Source organism: Falco biarmicus, chromosome 20 (genome assembly GCF_023638135.1).
Source record: "Falco biarmicus isolate bFalBia1 chromosome 20, bFalBia1.pri, whole genome shotgun sequence".
NCBI classification, from domain to species: Eukaryota; Metazoa; Chordata; class Aves; order Falconiformes; family Falconidae; genus Falco; species Falco biarmicus.
In genome coordinates, this window is record NC_079307.1 from 3,811,467 (window position 1) to 3,831,241 (window position 19,775).

Sequence of the window (19,775 nt, forward strand, 5' to 3'; positions counted from 1 at the left end):
CAGAAGGAGAAGGGTTCTGCTTTGGAAAGACCACAGGACACAGCTGCTCTCTTAGCTGACTCCTGGCTGAGGTGCACCATGATGTGCAGAGCCTGCCTTGCTCCGAAACTGCTCCTCAGCATGTGGCTGGAAAAGCTGCACGGCTCAGCCTGCACCACAGCACCCTGGGGAGAATTTAGGATTGGATTTGTGCAGGCAGAGTGGATCCAGTCCTAGTCCCAACAGGACCATGTTCTCAGGGTCCTGTGAAGGCCGGGTGGCCTCAGGAGTCTGCCCCTGCTTTGGAAGTTGCAGACTGTGTGTCTCCGAGTTTGCCACAGACACTGTTGATTTTGCGAGCCAATGTCTGTTTTGATTTCTGGGATAACTTGAGCTTTGTTGCTTTGTGGAGAAGAGGAAAGAAAAAAGGCTAGGAGCCTGTTCCCATCAACCTGTTTCACAAATACTGGAGCTGCTGGTTTGAGCTCCACCAGAGAAACAGAAAGGCATCAAAAACATTGGCAGAGGTGGAGAGCGTTTGGCTGCCACTCTGCATTCCCTCCTCAGGCTGTGTCTGCAGGGATGAAAGGGAGCATGGCTTCCAGCTCCGGCTCAGCAAACCCACCAGGCTGTTCCGTGCAAAGCCTGCCAGGGTGCAGAGGGACAGCCCGGCAGCTGACACCAGGCAGTGCCAGCCCCTCGCTGCATCGCTGCTGGGGCAGCTGTCTTCATGCACTCAGGGACATTGTCCGGGTAACAAGCTGTGCAACTGGCACAGGACAAGCCTGCAAGTGCCCGGCAATAGAGAATGAACTCGTTAGAGAGCAAAGACAGGACTGATAAAAGGCAGAGGAGGAACAGAACTGGGTAACGACTACTAACGCTGTGCATTTCTGTTGCAATAGTGTCAAGGTACCTCAGGCGCCGACGGACTGGGACCACACCGTGGTAGGTGTGCTGCAGGTGCACAACAAGCTGGCGTTGTCTACAGAAAATAAAGGAGAGGGAGTTCTGAATCTGCTGCCTGTGCAGCCCCAGCCCTGGCCACATGCTGTGCCCAGCCCCCAGTGATTCAGCCCCCGTGTTGCAGAGCCAGAGCAGGGCCAGGTGTCATTTCATGCCCTAGCATGTGCCATGTCTGCATTCCGTGTGTTATGTGCACTCCTTCAGCCAGGCACCCTTTGCCCAGCTTGCAGGTCACATGTTGGCCATCCTCCCTATCCCCAGTCCAGTGGAGATGTCTATCCCGGTGACAGGAGGCCTGCAGTGGCCAAGGGGACCATCGACCCTTCTTACCAGCACAGAAGATGCCAGGTCAGAGACAGGGAAAAGCCTTTTACAGCTGCTGCTATGAAGTGGCTGTGAGTCTGAGGAGTCTTTTTATGACAGGGGACGAAGGAAATCACGGCCACGCCTGAGCCCACACACAGACACGAGTCTCTGTCCTCCCACAGGAATATGGGCTCGGAAACTCAGTCTTTGTGGGACTTGGGACTCGAGTGGGTGCTGCTGCAAATGGGATGCAGTATGTATCTGGTACAGTGCATGAGGCTGGTGCAGCATGCACTGCCAAGCAGGGAGAGGCTTGTACACAGGTGAGCAATGAAGGACCGGGCTCTTCTTGCCCTTACAAGCAGCTGCTTCAGGTGACTGAAAGTCACTAGCCCAGGATTATTTCTGAAATTGTTATTAATGACTTAGACAAAGTCTGTTGTAAAGGTGATTTTTATTTTGACAGTGTCTGCAACACTTACTGGCAGCAGCTTATCTGGTCCTACTTCATGAGTAAGAGCATCCCTCAGCAGTAGAACTGTGAGTGTGGGTATCTGATCTGCACCAGGAGGGGATGGAGGCTTAGGCAGCCTCCTGCTTGCTCTCAGGAGGCTGGCAGGCAGGATGGCTCTTAATTTGATCCCCATTGCTGGCAGGGGCCCTGAGAAGCAGAAAATAGCTGCACAGTGGTTCAGTCTAGGCTGGATCCCACTTTGCCTGGCAAGGATGAAAAAGCAGCCTTATACGAGTGTTTCAGCAACCAAGGAGGTATGCGGCATGGGACAGACTCCCGAGCAGGGCGTTTCTGGCCCTATGTGTTCATGGAGGCAGGGTACAGAAGCCTGCAGGTCACATCCCAGCTCTGTCCACAGGGACCTTGGAAGCTCCTCTCCCCTCTGTGGGAGGGCTGCGCTGAAGCATGCCAGGGACCCCCATATTTGGCCAGTGACACAGCATTTTGGCTGCTTTAACTGGCTCTGACAAGACAAGGATTGCAACTGGCACCTGCTGAGCCCTCGGGGCCATCGGAGGCAGCAGCTGCCACCGACAGCAGCACACACGATCCCTGGCCCAACATCACAAGACTATGGAGACATTTCTCATGTAGCCGGTAGCATCACAGAGTCTGCAAAAGGGGACAAATTCATCCCGGCTGTGTCTACAGAGAGTGCTGGGATGCCAGCAAGGCACTTGGGACCTGAGCAGAGCCTTCCCCTTCAGCATTTTGGGGTTCACTCCCCTCACAATGGCCGAGAAGCTCTGTGTGTGAACAAGCCTTATGTCCCATAAACTAGAGGGCTGAAGCAAGCAGGGACTGTGGCTTGGCATTTGTTTACTGGGGGTAACTCCAGCTGCAGGTCTGGAAATGCGCAGAGGGAGTCTCCAAGAGTCCATCACTCTACATCTTTTCTCCTTGAGGCTACAGCCCACTTGTGGGCTCCCTACAACAGCGAGCAAATCCAGCTGCACCTGAGCCAGCAGGGCCAGTCACAGAGGTCCCCCTGGCTGCCCCATGGCCAGAGTCCCTCCAAGTCCCCACGGATGCCATTTCCACCGATAAGCTCAGTGTGGACTCTCTGCTGCTCTGCTCCCCACATCCGGAGCAGCTGAGGCACTGTCCGTCCTTCCTGCTGCTGAGTAGCTTGGCCAGAAGCAACATGAATCCAAGGCAAACAAGAGAAGATCAGAGGCAGATTTATTCCTCTTTCCTCCTGAGAGCCGCAGGCACTTTTACAGACCAACAAGCACCTTCTGCCTCCACAAAGGTCAGCCACCAGCTCAGAAGCCAGGCACTGGGATCACCTCTTCCCTCTTCCCAGTACCCTTCTGGGCTAGAGAACAGCAGCTGTTTAACAGTCCACTGCGGCACAGCCTCACAGTTTAGGGTAAGAGTGACCCTCGCCATTTGGGGTGAGAGCAGAGCACCCTCCATGGTGCTCAGTCAGCACCTGACCTAGGAGAGAACTTTGCATTAACAGTCCCTTGCGCTAACACTTCAGTTCCCCTCTTTCTCCAGTTCCAAGTCCCTTTTTCCAGCCATCAGCCTTAAGAAGCAGAAGCCTGGCATACATACGGCTGCCTCGCATCAAATACTGATGGTGAGAAATAGGGGTCTGGCACCGTGGATTCCCTATCCCTGCCCCCCACCCACCCCCCTTCCCTGTACAAGCCCAGATCTGGGGCCCTTAGGACTCTTCCTTCCCTTTTCCTTCCTCAGACTGTTCTTCTTTCCCCACTGGCGGCTCCTCTTGGCTTATCTTCACCTCATTGACTCTGGCCTTCACCTCCTTCCCCGTCCGGGGAGCCACGATGCTTAAGATGCCGTCGTGGGACAAGGTGGCTCTCACCAGCAAGGGGTCGACGTCCAGAGGGAGGATGTAGGTCCTGGTGAACTCTCGGGAGATGAAGCCATGGCGGTCAGCCTTCTGGGGGTGCTGCCCCATCACCTCCAGCAGGTTGTCTACAGTGCGGACAGTGAGCTCATCCGGCAGGAAGTGGCAGACATCCAGGAACACCTGAAATTTGTGCTCGTTGAGGCTGATCTCAGAGGTGCCTCGATCCAGCTGCTTATTGATCCGAGGCCTGATGTAGTAGCCGTGGTACAGGGCAGGGGCTAAAATCTCACATGGGGACACACCTGAAAATGAGACACAGTGAGGAGCGCGGGGTTTGCAGGGGAAGGAGTTGGAGGAGGGGTGGCAGCGGGGAGGGGGTGACAGGAGGAGGCTGGGACCTGGCAGACACCTTGGTTTTGCCACTACATCAGCACACTATGGATGGAGTCTCTCGTGGTTCCTACCTTTGTGTCTCTAAGACACACAGAGATCCAGATGTTTGCCAGCAGCTGCCTTCCCACCACACAGCTGGCAGCTGCCAGCAAGCCAAGGGCTGGCATCCAGCTTTCACATGTCTGCTGGGTGGACAGGGAGGGACTGGTATGTGCACCGGGCGCTCTGCAGTGCAAAGCCCACAGCCAGGGATGGGCACAGAAAATGCTGATGGTGAAGAAACTGCCCTGAAGAACTAAAGGCCTTTTGTGTGCCATTGTCCAGAGGGCTTTCCTTGGAGCTTTTTGCCTTTTCATGCTGTTGTGCTAGCGCTGAATGGTTCTGCTGCTGCCCACATTCCTTCCCCTCTGCCAGCCACTGCCCGGCTTTGTGCTGAACACCCCAGCTCAGCTTTTCTCCACAGCCCCCGGCTACAAAAACTTCCCCCCCCGCCCCCCCCGCCCCGAGCATTTTGCTCCATGTTTGCACAGCATATGCATGAATGACAGACCACTGAGGGCATGAGGAAGGGACAGGAGAGACAGCAGTAGGCATGGATGGAGGAAGTGGACCTGAAGAGAGACCCTGGCTATTCCCTGGCTATCACCCCCTGATTTGATGCGGCTCCTTAAGCTCAAAATTCCTTGGCTCCAGCTTCCCTAGCCTGCTCTGGAGCTCAGCCTTGCTGGGGACTCCACCAGCCCTCCTGCACCAGAGGAGATTGAAAGGCACAGGGGGATCCCGTCTCCTTTCTTACCTTCTCCAAAGTTCTGGTCGTAGATCTTGCTAGGGTTGGCAAACTCGTACTCGGAACTCATGGGGTAGGCGTGGGGGACAGTCCGTGCAGCCATTGCGTGTCTGGGACGGGGACCTTCCAAGCACTCCCTGCCTCTGAGAGTGAAGGCTGCAGACTGTGAGGTTTTAATTGGGCGAATTTCACAGGGAGGAGTGTGTGATAAAAAGATGGACCAAAATAGCCACAGGCATAGGCCCCAGGATGCCTCGCCAGGGTGACGAGGGAAGCTTCTCGCTGCATTCCAGCAGGGAGTGCAGGCACTGCCTGCAGTCAGGGACGCCTCCAGAAAATCCTGCATCTTCTCCCAGCCTCCTCGAGCCCCTCCTCGAGCAGGGGATGCAGGAGGCAAATGGGCAGCCGAGTACAGTAGGAAGGCACAGAGGGAGCTGAGGGAGGCTGGAGTGGGAGAAAGCAGGACAGACCCCAGGCTCTGCCATCTGTGGTGCTCTCGAAGGCCAGGCCCTGCAAGAAGGCGCATCGTAAGCAAGTTCAAGGTGTCCCTGACGCTGGTCTTGCTGCCCTGAGGTACCTCGTGGGGACGGGGCAGTAGCTAATACTGGCTGGTGCTTAATCAGGTCGTGCAAAGTCCCGTGAGGTCACTATCACACCCATTGCTCCTCTGTGAGCTTAGGGCCAAAACAGCCCCTCCGGTGCCCTACGCCAAGGAGCTTGATGTTCCCAGAAGCTGAGCGGATGGCCCAAACCTTTTGTTCCTGCGAGTGGTAAAGTGCTGCAGGCAGTTCAGCAGGGCTAGGCAGGATCCAGATCCCACCGCTGACACCTCCACATCCCGAACCATGCTGCTGCAAGCTGGCTGTTCAGGCTATTCCGTGGCCAGGGCTTTGGCACAACGTAATGAGACCTGGAGAAATGCTTGTGCCAGAGATAATGGGTTAACAAGGGATCTGAAGCTGGCAGAGATCCAGTTTTATCTGACTGGGGTGGGGCAGGCGGGCAGGGGGGAGTAGTGCCCACTTAAGCTACTCGTACCCTGAAACCAGAGATTTCCTTGAGTCCATGTCCCTGCAGTGTGAGAGAGCAGGTGCACTACTGTTGATGTAATGGAGAACTGGAATTTTGCCCTAAGCTGCTCCACAGAGCAAATTCTGCTCCCTGCTCTGGCTGGCAAGCTGAGAGGAAGAGGGTCAGACCCTTTTGCAAAGGACTGGCAGAGCCAGCAGTAAGAATGATGTGCCTCTGAGGCAGCAACTGTATTTAAGTTGTGAGCTCTCAGAGGAGGAGACTTACCTCCTGCCCTTTAAGGACAGTTGCTAGGCTGAAACCGTTCCTACGATTTAGGTTCACGAGTGAGGCAGGAATTAAAATAAATGTGTGAATTAAGACACATTAGGAACACACAGGAACCCAGCTTGGTGCAGGGGCATGGGCAGACAGAGGTAGCTTGCATCCCTGCGAAGGCACACTGCCGTGCTTGTTGGCACGCCTGGTTTATCCCTGCTCACAGCCCTCTGGAGTACCCTGAGGCCGCAGACTGTTGGGCTCTTCGGTTCTCTCCAGCAAAGTGGTTTCTGTAGTGGGCAAAAGACTGAGAGGCATCGGGCTGCAGCAGTGCAGCCAGCCAGCCTTCATTCGCGCACGCACCCGTCTCCGGCAGTGGGGCTTGCTGGGTTGCAGAGAGCTGCACCACCAGCAGCGTCTCAGCAAAGACCCCCTGGGATCTCTCCTGCCCTTCGACTAGAGCAGATCTGTGGTTCCTCTGCCTTGAGGAGACGCAGAGCTCTTCCTCGGCTGATGGGTGATGTGGGGATCTGCGATCTCAGTGCCGGTGGTGGGAACAACGGCCCCTTGTCGTTCTCCCTGTGAGCCAAAGATAGGAGCTGCATTGATCCTGCTGGCATCCAAAGCAGCTGGGAACATCCGCCAAGCCTGCCTGCGACTCTGCGGATAAACAGCACGTGGGGAGCGGGGCGGGCAGCCGGGCAGTTTGGCTTCTTGCTGCCCCATTAGGCTCCTTTTCTTCTTCTCCCCTTCCCCCTCCTCCTCAGCAGTGTGTTCAAATCCCTCAGACAGCTACTGGGCACCGCCGAAGGGACCAGCCCAGGAGTGGGACAATAAAATCCCTGACACCACTGTTCAAGAGGCCTCGGGGGGGGGGAAGGCCAGGCCAGCTGCACGGGTATAAAGCTGTCCCACGGTCCCGGCACAGCACTGCAGCACAGTTGTTTGCCAGGCTCCTCCAGCGCACTCCAATGGATATCACCATTCATAACCCCCTGATCCGCAGACCCTTCTTGTCTTGGTTGGCACCGAGTCGTATCTTTGACCAGATTTTTGGAGAGCACCTGCAGGAGTCAGAGCTGCTCCCTGCTTCCCCCAGCCTCAGCCCCTTCCTGATGAGATCCCCCATTCTTCGGATGCCCAGTTGGCTAGAGACAGGACTCTCTGAGGTAATCTTCCCTTCTTAATGCTCTTTGTTATTGCTGTACGCACGCCCTGATGGGTCTGGAGCTGGAGACCCATGCAAGCCGAGAGCTTAGAAGCTGCTTGTAGGTGGTTATTAGGAAAAGGCTGGGGAAAAGGGTGCTGCACTTGTGCCTCTGCGTTAGGCAAGAACCTCTGCATGCTCGGCTAATTATTTGTGACCCAGAGCAAGTATTGCCATGCTGTTCAGAATGGAGGCAAACTGAGCCCGGCGTGTGCGGCAAATGACTGTAAGAGCTGAGGGAGGGAAGGAGGGAGCCCCATTTCCCTTCCTGCTGCGCAAAACCTTCATCCGGCTCCCTCCTGAGAAGCAAATAGCCCAGGGGCGGTGGGCAGGGGTAGTGGGATCCTCAAGTCAGGCAGTGTGGGAGCTCATGGCTGCTGAGGAAAAAGGGGCCTATTTTAAATAATCACTGATGAGAAGAGCAGCATTTAAAGTAAGATACAGGACCCAAAGGTCATGAATCAGCCGTCTGCTTGCTTCAGGGGCTGAGCCAAGAGGCACAAAGTTCAAACAACCCTGCCTGCTCTGCAAGTCAACCGTCTTATTAACAAGTAACTTGTAGAACTATTCTAAGCTAAGAGAGTGAAAGTATTTTTGTTTTAATCTTTGCATAATGTTTCCCTTGATTTAGTGACCTGGTTCTGGCTGTCCACTGAAGTAGCCATAATAAGCACCACAGATAACGATGTCTGGCAGTCTCAGTGGAGAGATCTTCACAAATAATCTAGGAGGAGGAGGAGGAAGCACCTAGACTCCCAGGTCAAACTGCAGAATCCAGTAAGCATAGAGCTGGCCCAGAGGGCTGCCTCCACCCACATCCCAGAGCACAGCTCCAGGAGGCTCGTGTGCTCACTGGCCACGAATGCAGCAGGAAGGCAGAGAGAGCCGGCTCATGTAGCCAAGTCCCACAAACGTCTCATAAAACAGGCAGAAAAATCAAAATTCAATCTCGGGAAGCAGGAAAAAGCAGTGTTTGTTAGAGGTAATAAAGTGCAAAATGGAAGGGAAGGAGGTGAGATGAGCAGCAGGTGACTCAGTTTCAGCAGAAATCCTGCTGGTCAGGTAACAGAGGTGAGCAGTGAGGCAGTGCTGCCTCACCACTGACATGTTGTTTTGGTCACCTCCTTGTTTTGCAGATGCGACTGGAGAAGGACAAATTTTCTGTAAATCTTGATGTGAAGCATTTCTCCCCTGAGGAGCTAAAAGTGAAGGTGCTTGGGGACATGATAGAAATTCACGGGAAGCATGAGGAGCGCCAGGTACTTCTACTTTAAACTGTGCGACTGATAGAGTCAGTGTGAGCTTCCTCATCCATGGTTGAACAAGGAGACTGCAAAACAATCCTCTCCTGTGCTCATCTCAAACACTTCTCATGTTTTTTATCAACCAATCCTAATGGAAGATGCTCTATGCAACACACTCCCCCCAGCAGCTGATCCCAGACTGGGCAGCAACAGGGTGGAGATTTATTGCTGTTGTTGCATGAACCGTGAACTGAATTGGAAAATCATCTTTGAAATGGGCCTTTCTGGGCCTCCCTCTTTCTAGGAAGAGGCCAGGAATGCAGGGAGGCATTCAATAAGATAACAACAAACTGTAATAATTAAACCACATAACGAATCGTTGCATTGCCCTGTTCTGCTACCATGTGTCTATCTCTTCTTGGAAAAGGCCCAGTTTGTAATCCTTCAAGGTTGTCTTCTGCTGCCAGCCATACCACTGCTTGCTGGCTCCTGGACACCCGGGCAACTGGGTAGACCCAAGTCGAAAGCCGTGTCCAAAGCTGTATGTAGCAGGGTTTGCCAGTCCCCAACTCCTTCCCACCCCCCACCCCCACCTCCTTGCCAGACGGAAACAAATACTCATGGTAAAGTAGCTATGTCACTGGAATTGTCAGCTCTAAGAGCTTCTGGGAGCACAGATCTGCCAGTAAGGAAAGACAGCATTACTTGTAGCTGGTGGAAGCCTGTAATTCTGACATAGCTTCTGCATTTTTTTTTTTTTGGCTGAGAAAATAACAAAGCACTATAGCAGAGATCAGGAAAAAAAGCCGTGTATTACCAGAGCTCTGGAGACCCTCAGAAACAGGTGTGGTTGGCACGGCATAGAGATGTGGCTGCTGCATTGGTAGGCATGACAGCATGCCGCTGTGTGTTGAAGCCAGTGGCTGGCACACACGAGGGCTGGAACGTAAAGCTGCCTCCTGTGAGCTGTGTACCTGCAGGCAGGGCAGCGTCTCGCTTCAGCCAGTCTTGACTCTGTAAAAAAGGGCATCTCATAATAAAACCTCTTTTAACTTTCTGAAAAGTTTTCCTTTGAGAGCTGGAGCTTCCCAAACTCAGATGTTATGCAAAGGGCCCATGGTTTAGGTGGAGCTGAGTGAACATTTCTAATCAGGGCTGTTCCTTCTCTTCTCCTTTTGAAGGATGAGCATGGCTTTATCGCCAGGGAGTTCAACAGGAAATACAGGATTCCAGATGATGTGGACCCTCTGACCATCACCTCATCACTCTCTCTGGATGGTGTCCTGACTGTGAGCGCACCAAGGAAACAAAGTGATGTCCCTGAGCGCTCTATCCCTATCACCCGTGAAGAGAAACCTGCCATTGCAGGAGCCCAAAGGAAGTAGCTGCTATTTAAAGTCACCCCGGGGGCTATTCAAGAGCACTTTTCATCAGATGCCAGCTATACTGAATGGCTACTCTTATTATTTATGCTGAGTAAGTTTACTAACAAATAAAAAATGAATAAGCAGTTTGTATTTTTTTGTTTTGAGCACTGAGAACAAGGAAAGTGTTGGGTCAAGAAAGCTTGTAAGGTTGTTGTGCAGGGGAACATACCTAGCACCATTCTTGCTTATAGCTTGAGTGGCAGGTGTGTCCAGGAGAACTTGTCATGGTGTTCAGAAACACTCTGAGTTTCACTTCGTGTACTCTGATGTTTTGCAAACATCTAATTGCATGAACCTTTTCCTTCAATGTTGCCAGAGGATTTCAGAGTGTTTCACAAGCAACAGAAAAGTTTCTCCAGTGGAGATTAGACTGGTCAAACAACTTCATGACAATCGAAACCCATTCCAAGTGTGGGTATTAGATAACAACTGCATGGAGGACAACTGTATCTTAAATCTCTAGCATGACTCATGTAATGGAGGAGCATCCAAGTGCTGCAACTGGTTCAGAGCGGTTGCACATGGAAACTGCATAGCTGCAGTAAACACAGATATATCCAGGGAGGAGGAAAACGTCCTGCCGTCATGGTACAAATCACATCACTTTGAAACTATGCTGTCAGTGCCCTTCAAACAATGAACAGGATCTGATGTCTACAGCATTAATCTGACTTACGCTAACATTGTTGAGTGGTACAAAACACTACTAAGTCCTTCTCAGGTGTCATCATCTGCTTAGCACCTCTCTTGTTCAAAGGGATATGAGCATAAAGAAAAGTCTGTATGACTGGAATTGAATTTCTGAAATTTCCAAAAGGGACAGACTGCCATAGACCCGTCTCACAGATATGACCTGTTTTCTATGTTCCTTATACCTGCTAAGACAAAAGTGATATTAGAAGGGATCAGTTTAAATCTCAAAAGAACTGAGAGGACATACTTCTTCCATGGCTTTAAGTGAGAAAAATAAAATGAGCAGTCAGTGATGTGAGGTCATTGTCAAATACCCCACATCCTACCTAATTGCCACGGTCTAGTGTTTCCTATTAGATAGTTCTAATAAGCTCTTCAGTTAAGGTGTTAGCTGGGCTTTGACTAACAAGGTGCAGGGTAACTGGTGACTTGCAGTCACCTCTGCACTCAAAACAAACACCAGAAACACAAATGGGTTACAAACAATACAGCTTAGAAAGCAGGAAGAACTTCTTTTTTCATAATGCTACATTTGGCTTTAATATGTGACAGGGTTTTTTGCTTGAAGGATATCCTTGTGGCACTGCTAGTAGACATGCCTTCTGTTCTTCTGAAGGCACAGTCTGAAGATTCTCTCCACCTCTGTTGCTTCTCCTGCACCCTTCTTGTTCCTTCTGTGAGTGTTGGACACAATTAAAGAAAATGCTGCCATGTGGAGGCCTGTAGCCTGTAGCAGGACTGAGCAGTTGGGTTGAATGAAGGAGGTCCCAGCTTAGGGTGGTGGCCCAGAAATCAATGAAGTCATCATTCAAATCCTAAAAGAATAAACACAAAAACCCAGAGAAAGTAAGTGCAAAATAGTAAGAACATACCCGGGAAGTGCAACTGAGGGAAATAGTTTCTATAGAGCAGGGGTTTGTTAGGTTCAAACTCAGGAGCAAGAAATGGGAATTTTGAGTAAAAGCTCTTTGAGGATAAACACAATGAGGTTAGCTAGACAAGAATACTTGAAATGCTAATACCACTCCCTGAATGACTCGAAATACCTGTTCTGTGGTGCCACAGGAGCACAACTCCACAATGAGAAAATGACAGAAAACAATTCTGTCATCTCTAAGCGCAAATGGCATTCAGTTCCTCTTCAGCTACACTACAGCTCCAACAGACTGCATTTCAGTTCTGTGCATGTACTTTTTATTCTCCAATGCTTTCCCTTCTTGTAATCTGGAGTATGTTGTTCCAAAGCAGTGAATACGCTGAAAAGAAAAACTCCCATTTAGCATGGCTAAATGTAAGTAAAAACCGTCTAACATCCTGTATCTTACAGGATGACCCAAGTATCTGCAATTGCACTAAGTGTAACCTAAGATCACAAAGCTCTGGCGATGACTTTTGGTTCATCATCTGAGCAGCAAATGAGAGTTTGACTGGAGCCACAGTTGTTACAAGGCGTAAGACTGAGTTTAAACAACAAAGCACTCCTTGTATCTTTACTCCTGTAGCAGCACTGTTGTAGGGCACTCATCAGAGAAAGGGGTGCTGGCTGTTGACTTTCTGCTTTTTTAAAAAACAGTAGGGAAGACGAGGAGCAGGGCTGCAAAAAGGGAAGCTACTCATGGGTGGCTTACCCCTGATGTATTGGTAGCTGGGGATGGAAAGGATAATGATCTGTGCGCATGACAAATCATCCCAACTGAGATTTGCTATTTCCACAATAAGGAAAAGCACAAGGAGGTACCTGGGATGGCAGTAGCTTGGGCTACACAATTCTCTAGATTCCGTACTGCTCTGCATTCCAGTTCCCCATAAGGGTTGTTGCTGAGTAATCATTTCTGTTGGTGGTGCACCTCCAGCCATGCTGGGAAAACCTGCAAGTGCTGCCCCAGTCCATCCACAGTTCCGCACAGCCAGTAGCATGAGGGGGAGTTGTACAAACAGGTCTTGGACACGATCTGGTGATAGAAATCAGTAACTCCCTCAGGCTGGGTCTGCTTGGATCTCAACAGCAGGTAGCGTGACAGGGAAAGCTGTCCCTTCCAACCCTCCAGTGACTGGAGAGGGACCTTCTGTACTTGGATGTGTGACAGAGACCATCAGAGAAGAACTGTGCTCCTTCTTGATGCCAAAATGACTTTTTAATATGTTTTTTTGGTTTTAATATGGTTTTGGGGTAGTGGTATGGTAAGTTATCCATTTTCCTGCACTGTGTTACCACATTTCTCAGCTTGGTGTTGCTGAATGCCTCAGAATAACTCACCCACCCCCTGAAACAAGGCGATTTACCCAAGGCCACGGGGGCCTAATGCCTGAACCAGCACCAGACTTCATAAACAGCAGCTGGCTGCTTGCCCTTCCCAATTTTAAGCCCTTCCACTGTCATTTTACCCAAATGACTCCTGAAACGCTGCCCTTGGCCCGTGCTGAGGGCTCAGAAATAGAGCTGGTGACAGCAGAGCATGGCTGCTCCCTCACACGGCTCAGCCGGCAGCCCTGGCACCTCAGGGCCCGGGCCCTGCGGGGGCCGTGAGGGGCAGCGGCTCCGGGGCGGCCCCGGTGAAGGGCTGGGGCTCCGGGGCGGCCCCGGTGAGGGGCAGCGGCTCCACGGAGGCCCCAGCGCAGCAGCCGCCCCCCAGGGCCGCCCCCCGGCCTCCGCCCTGGGCCTGCCGGGGCCGGGCGCTCCGCCGGCGCGTCATGAGGCGGCGGCCATGGAGCCGCGGCGCCGCGTCCTGCTGCTCGGGGAGGGCAACTTCTCCTTCGCCGCCGCCCTCTGCGGGGCCGCGGGGACCCGCGTCGTGGCCACCTGCTACGAGAGCGCAGAGGAGGCGGCCGGGCGGCGCGGCGCGGCGGGCTGCACCCGGCGGCTGCGGGAGAGCGGTGAGGGAGCCGGGGGGGTCGGGGGGGCCGGGGGGCCGCTGCCGCCAGGCTCGGCCCTTCCCGCCGGCGGGAAGCGGCGCTGTGAGGGGGCGCGGTGCGGCCGGGCCCGTTCGCTGCACAGCCCTGCCCTGCTCCGAGCCCCTCGGCACACCGGTTGTGCCATGAGGAGCTGCGGTTGCCCAAGGGGCTAAATCAGATGCCCTGAAATCTTTAGGGGCCGACATGGTGCTGACAGAAGGTTCTGGAAGAGAGCGGAGGGGCCTAGGCCGCCTCCCGCACCTCCTCCCTCAGGAGCTGCTGCGCTCACATGCTTAACAGAAGACTTTAATTGCCGCTGTTACGGATTTGCTAAAATAATTTTAATAGAAATATAGAGGAATAAGAAATACATTCTAATGAAACAGTTGCACAACAAAAGCTGCGATGAAATCCTCTGTACAGCCCTGTACCAAGGCTAAGAACTTACATTTACTCAAAGAATGTAGGTATAGTGATTAGGTCATGTAACCATAGTTTGAAAGAAATAATTAATGAAATAACTGATGGAAGAAGGAGTCTGTTTCTCTAACTTTAACAAGGGGCCTGTTTATAAGTTATCTAGAGGGAGCGACTGAAAGAAACAAGAATAAGAAACAGATGGTCGACAAGGACATAAATTAGCTCAGACCAATAAGAACACTGCAAACTTACAAGACCACCACATTCCAGGCAAAGGGTGAAAAGTACACCATGAGGAACACCTACGGCCTTCCTCCCAAAGACCACTGCCCATGTCCCGGAGACCCCTGCCCACAATTCTTGGAAGAATTAGTGCAAGTGCGAAGGACTGATAAGCTACTTAACATACGAAACGAGAGTATGTTAACGATTTTTGGGAAATACTATGTTTAGGCATGAATACTTAATGAATATGTATGAATAAGTTCTATATAAGGAGTATGATTTTGAACCATGGTGTGCATTGATCGTGAGAGGACTCAGTCACGCACCCGGCTGCCGATAAAGAAGTGTCTGCTTATCTACATCACACTAGTGTTGATAAGTTTTTCATTCTGAGATTTCGGTAACACCACCTTTCCTTAAAATTATCCACAATGACTTGTTTTTCCTTTCTGAAGGAGCTGAAGTTCTCTTTTCTGTGGACTGTACCAAGCTGACAGACTATTTTTCACCAGAAAAAAGAGAATTCGATTGTATTTATTTCAACTTCCCTCACTGTGGGAGGAAGGCGGGGGTGGTGAAGAACAGAGAGCTGCTGGCCCGCTTCTTCCGCAGGTGAGTAAACCCCAAGTAGTTCTGCCCTCACTGATTGCTGGGACATGGGTTTCTAGCTTTCCCGGCACTGTAACATTCCTGGCTGTACTAGCAGGATTCATCTTGTTCCCGGCTTTCCTTCCAGCTCCGCGGAAGTGCTGGCAGAGGCGGGAGAGATCCACGTGGCGCTTTGCAGCGGACAGGGTGGGACGCCGGCTGATCGGCCAAGGAGAGAATGGCACAACAGCTGGCAAATCGTGGCAGTGGCAGCAGGAGCTGGATTTATCTTGAGTAATGTTCATCCTTTTAAAGCAGAGACTATCCCTGGATATGAATGTACAGGCTACAGGTAACCATCATGTGTTAAAACCCAAAAGTTGGCATTCGTGTTCTTACAATGCCTAGCGCTGGTATGTTCTTTTAGTATCTTGTTTGCTGGAGGAACTCCCTTTATTTTTCCTTAAAATAGCTACAATTCTTTTTTGCCTCTATCTAAGCAGACTAGTCAAGATAAAAATGCAAGCCTCTTGCCAAAGTGCCCTCAAAAAAAGATTATCTTAGGATTTTAAAGTCAAAACGGTCCATTTCAGAACAAATGTCAATCTTGGCCTATAGACAGCAGGAGGACAGCAGTATGTGTAGCTGCTTAGCAGACAGTCACAGAATCATAGCATGGCTGATGTTGGCAGGGTCCTCCAGCGGTCATCTAGTCCTACCCTAGTGTACTCGAAGCAGAGATAGCTAGAGCAAGTCACTCAGAGCCGCTTTCAGTCTCCAGGAATGGAGACTGCACAACCTTTCTGTGCAACTTATTCCAATGTTGGACCACCTGCCCGATAAAATATGCTGGTGTTGCATTTTTGTCACCTTGTAACAGACCTGGGATTCAACAAGAGGTATGATAGTGTTACACAGAGTTACCTGTGCAGTGCTTACTTGTGACATCTTAAATAGAGGAAATGATCGATGACTTTGCTCTGCTTTTGTGTATTGTCAGGAGTCAAGATAAATCTTTCAGTGTAGAGGGTGCTTTAAACTACATTTTCACGCGAAGCACACCACTTCTACGTTTCAAACCTATGAGCTGCGAGATAGAACTGGAAAGCCGAAAAGTTTCTTTTCAAGTACCACAAGTGCTTACAGATAAAATTAATAGGTAAGTTTTATAATTAATTTCTGTTTGGCAATAACAGATGTGCTTGCTTTCGGTGGGAGTGACCAGCATAGGTGTGAGATAAAATGGAATTGCTTCACTTTTCCTCCTTTCCCCTTTACAGAATTTCCTGTTTCATTTCTTCTTCGAGTCTGCTTCATGTTGGCTTGTGGTTATGGCCTACTTAAAAATTAAGTCTACAGAACCAGAAACTTTATGGTTGAGACCAAGCTGCTGTATACTTGAACGCACAAATAAAGATGAAAACTTTAATCTGTTTTACTGTACTGTGGAAGAAACTCAGGAGCTGACTTCTTGTCTTGCTAATATCACAATACTAAGACTACATAGGATAAAAAAGAGGTAAAACCTCTTAGGCGAACTGCTGCGGACTTCAGAGACTATCCAGGGCAGGCATAATTTAATTAATTTCTGCAGTTTGGTAGTGCCTGTGCTGAATGGAAATGGTGATGCTGATTGTGAAGTCTCATTCCTTTTTACCTGCAAAAATGCAATTCTTGATTGCAGCCTTTTTTTTTTTTTTTTGCAAAAATTGCAAAGAGACGAACAACACTGTCCTGAAAATGTGTCAGCCATTGCAATACCTTTGATGAAGGACTTGGCTTATTCAGGTCATTACTAGAAACTAGCTTAATATCTGAGATTGTTTTGGGTAAACTGCTGCGCTCACATTGTGATCACAGGAAGGCGTTTCAAGGAAATCTGTTTAGTGGTGTCCCTAACTTGCATTTTTATTTTTCACAGGGGTTTCCTAGAAGTAAATTCAAATCATCCAGTACGGACAATAAAGGAGAAGCTCACTGCAGAGCTCAGCCAAGCCTTTCCTCTACAAAGCATTGACAACTGCCTTCCTCTGCTCCACCAAGGTCACCTTAATAGTGTTTGTCACTCAAATGTCTTTTGGATCGTTCTGAGCCCAGAGGAGACTCTAAGCACTGAAGAAATGCCTGATGGACTAGCAAATGCAGTTTTATTTTCCCATGTTGATTTTTGCAGGGACACAGATAAGAATGGCTGCGTGGATGTACAAGGGGGATGCCATATTTCAAAACAATATTATCTTAGACCTTCCCTCCTACCTTATGCTCAGGCAGTAATACAAAGAGGAGGCTTTCTCCCAGGGACACTTCATGTTCTTTCTGGCCCAATTTTCAGGAAGTGTCTTATCGCTCCTTCCTCCATGCCTGTTTTTCATGAGATGGTTTTTGTGTATGCAGTTAACAGGGGTACAGAAAACAGCTATATCCAGATGTTGGTGAATAACATTACAACCAGCATACATTCTCTTCACCAGACTGTTTCTGGCCTTAAACTGAATGTCAGTCTGCAGGAAGCAACGAGCTTTGAAACGACTGAGCTAAATGACTTTGCTGCTTTTGAACTTCAGCTTAGTAAAATTCAATACTTGGTCTGTGTGAAGATAGATGCTTCAGGCTCCTGTGAGAAGGGTTCCTGTGTGGGAGTTATAAGGACAGCTCATTATGAACTAGAAAGCAGTGACTTGGTTCTTGTCTTTGCTTCATTGCATCTTGACCTCCTAGCCATGCTGATCTGTGGAATATCTGACTGGCGAATGCTCTGGACATCAGACACACGGTTCCTCCGTCAATTTCCTAGAGGAGAGTTAAGGCTTTTCAAGAGTTTTTCTCTCTATCCACCTTCCTATGTGCATGATGTCAGCTTTTGGGTTCCTGACGGGGAAGAATTTGATGAAATTGCTTTCCACACCATTGCTAGGCGTGTGTCAGGTGAAACGGTCATATCCATCCAGTTAATTGACAGTTACCAGCAGTCAGAGACAGGACGGAAGAGCCTCTGCTACAGGCTGACCTATCAGTCCTGTGACAAGGCCCTGAGCCGTCAGGAGGTGGCAGAGATGCAGCTGCTCTTTCGGAAGGAAATAAGCCAACGCTTGCGTGTAACTCTTCGGTAGAGCATTGCGTGTTGTTATTGGGTGCTCGAGCAGCGTCTGTGCTTGTTGCCGATCTGGAAGGTGTGTCCTGCCTCCTGTTGGACCTAACACTGTGTGTTAGTGCGGTGCCCCTTACGAAGGCAGTGTGGGCTTCGAGTACTTGCACACATTCTACACATGGAAATTCCTGTTAATGAAGACCAAACACCTTCCTGTTCTGCATGTGTGCGATGAAATGTCATTTTAAAAAGCGCAGCCTTTCTGGACTAGGGTCCTGCGAGGCTGGACTTGATCTTCTTGCTGATGCCAATTCAATTTTCCTATTTTTGCTTGTGTTTACCCAGTGTCTTGTACTGCTGGCTGGACTTGATCTCCTTGCTGATGCCAATTCGATTTTCTTATTTTTGCTTGTGTTTACCCAGCGTCTTGTACTGCTGGCAGCTGCATCAAGTACACTGAAAGAGGGAGGATATTCCTGTTTCCAAAGGGTTGCATGCAGTCTGAGCCTTGAAAACTCTGCACAGATGCTCAATCCCTGCGGGAGGATGGCGTGTGTGGGTTGCCCCGTGCAGCCCGCCTCAGAAGGGAGGCCAGTGCCAGAGGTGCGCCCAGCCCCATGCACCAGCAGGCTGTTTTCTGAGTAGCTCATACAGGTGGGAATCCCAAACGGGCATTCTATTACTGGATCCCAAAGGATACTCACCAACCCTAAAAGATAGTTGTACCACTGGTAGTGTGTTAATAGCTACAGCAGATGTAACTGCCGCCAGAGAACTCCAGGAACAGACGGAGTGACTGGAATCTGTAGGATTACGCTGGGGAAAGGCAGCATGAACATGGTGGATACCACTAGCTCTTTCACAAAGGTTGAAGACTCTAAGGCTTGTGGTCACTGCTGGCCCTGCAGCGACTCCCAGACTGTGTGAGGTAATACACAGCGGCCGTAGGTGCTTAGAAGTGCTACCAGAGAGTAACACCGTTAGACTCATCTACCAGTAAGTAATTCCTCAGCTGGAAACTACTCCTGAGTTCCAACAGCGGAGCCCCCTGAGCCTTCGGGAATGAAATAAAAAGTCTCCTATCAGCAGGTGCTGGAGAGTGCGGAGGGTCTGGTGTAGATGGGTCACATGGGTCTCTGCGATTGCCTCGGGGTGGGTGGGCAGGGGTCGGCCATCACCTTTGGGGTGTCTGCGAGCGCTGTGGGGAGGGCTGGGGCTGAGCACCGTCCCAGGGAGGCCCGGTCAGCCATCACTGTAGGGGCTGCAGAGGGTCCAGCCCTGCCGGGAGCCCGGAGCAGCAAGAGGGCCCTTTGTACTTGGTGAATCACACCACAATTTGGTGAGAAAAGTGGATATGTGAGTTTTTTTCAGGGGTGGGGGTGGGGTATAGGGTGATGGGGGATGGCTGGGGGTTGGTTGGTGCTGGGGGGTGGTCCTTCCAGGGGCTGGCCTGCAGTCCCTCTGTCCTCTAGGCAAAGGAGCGGGGGCTTCTCAGTCCTGGCTGCATCCTGCCTTTGCAGCAGCTGCTGGTGGAGAAGAAAGAAGAGGCCTCCATTGTGTGCGGAAGGAACTGCCAGGCAAGAGCGAGTGAGAGGAGGAGCAGCAGCGGGCTGAGGAAGGGGCAAGAGAACGGTGCTCCTGGGATGGGGAGCTCCCCATCTTCGGGGCTGCGGTCACTTAATGCATCCCTGGCCCTTTGGTGATGTTTTCTGTGCCTCTGGACCAGGGACTTGGCTCCCTGCTGTTCCTGGGAGTTTTTGAAGCTGCTCCGGTTCAGCATTGGCGGGACTTCACGGAGCTGCCTCAAAACTCCTGTCAGTGCCTTGATGTCGCTGTGGGGGCTCACACCTTCGAGGCAGGGGGATGGTGGCGGAGCGCGGGGGGTTGGGGGCTTTGGGGATGCTTTCCCTGCCCTGCTCCTTCCACACGTGCCCAGG

The 19,775-nt window shown here is 50.9% G+C and overlaps 3 protein-coding genes across 3 annotated transcripts; 2 read left to right on the forward strand and 1 right to left on the reverse strand.

Annotated features, from left to right (window-relative positions):
- Window positions 1-1,704: 1,704 nt before the first annotated feature.
- HSPB2 (heat shock protein family B (small) member 2) lies at window positions 1,705-4,916 on the reverse strand. The gene is made up of 2 exons (XM_056322912.1): window positions 4,777-4,916; window positions 1,705-3,889 (listed from the first exon to the last, which is right to left on the reverse strand). Exons 1-2 carry the CDS (start codon window positions 4,868-4,870, stop codon window positions 3,438-3,440), a joined length of 546 nt encoding a protein of 181 aa, XP_056178887.1. The 5' UTR covers window positions 4,871-4,916; the 3' UTR covers window positions 1,705-3,437.
- Window positions 4,917-6,739: 1,823 nt separating this feature from the next.
- CRYAB (crystallin alpha B) lies at window positions 6,740-10,015 on the forward strand. The gene is made up of 3 exons (XM_056322913.1): window positions 6,740-7,223; window positions 8,398-8,520; window positions 9,687-10,015. Exons 1-3 carry the CDS (start codon window positions 7,026-7,028, stop codon window positions 9,888-9,890), a joined length of 525 nt encoding a protein of 174 aa, XP_056178888.1. The 5' UTR covers window positions 6,740-7,025; the 3' UTR covers window positions 9,891-10,015.
- Window positions 10,016-13,247: 3,232 nt separating this feature from the next.
- On the forward strand, window positions 13,248-18,928 carry FDXACB1 (ferredoxin-fold anticodon binding domain containing 1). The gene is made up of 5 exons (XM_056322861.1): window positions 13,248-13,499; window positions 14,618-14,774; window positions 14,899-15,102; window positions 15,751-15,909; window positions 16,672-18,928. Exons 1-5 carry the CDS (start codon window positions 13,331-13,333, stop codon window positions 17,858-17,860), a joined length of 1,878 nt encoding a protein of 625 aa, XP_056178836.1. The 5' UTR covers window positions 13,248-13,330; the 3' UTR covers window positions 17,861-18,928.
- The last annotated feature ends 847 nt before the right edge of the window (window positions 18,929-19,775 follow it).

Excerpts from the sequence above, each read along its gene's own strand:
- HSPB2 (XM_056322912.1), bottom strand. The coding sequence starts at position 4,870 with ATGGCTGCACGGACTGTCCCCCACGCCTACCCCATGAGTTCCGAGTAC. Across the intron at positions 3,890-4,776 it reads CGACCAGAACTTTGGAGAAG|GTGTGTCCCCATGTGAGATT; the intron begins GTAAGAAAGGAG and ends TCTCATTTTCAG.
- CRYAB (XM_056322913.1), top strand. The coding sequence starts at position 7,026 with ATGGATATCACCATTCATAACCCCCTGATCCGCAGACCCTTCTTGTCT. Across the intron at positions 7,224-8,397 it reads TAGAGACAGGACTCTCTGAG|ATGCGACTGGAGAAGGACAA; the intron begins GTAATCTTCCCT and ends CTTGTTTTGCAG. Across the intron at positions 8,521-9,686 it reads GGAAGCATGAGGAGCGCCAG|GATGAGCATGGCTTTATCGC; the intron begins GTACTTCTACTT and ends CTCCTTTTGAAG.
- FDXACB1 (XM_056322861.1), top strand. The coding sequence starts at position 13,331 with ATGGAGCCGCGGCGCCGCGTCCTGCTGCTCGGGGAGGGCAACTTCTCC. Across the intron at positions 13,500-14,617 it reads CCGGCGGCTGCGGGAGAGCG|GAGCTGAAGTTCTCTTTTCT; the intron begins GTGAGGGAGCCG and ends TCCTTTCTGAAG. Across the intron at positions 15,910-16,671 it reads CTTACAGATAAAATTAATAG|GGGTTTCCTAGAAGTAAATT; the intron begins GTAAGTTTTATA and ends TATTTTTCACAG.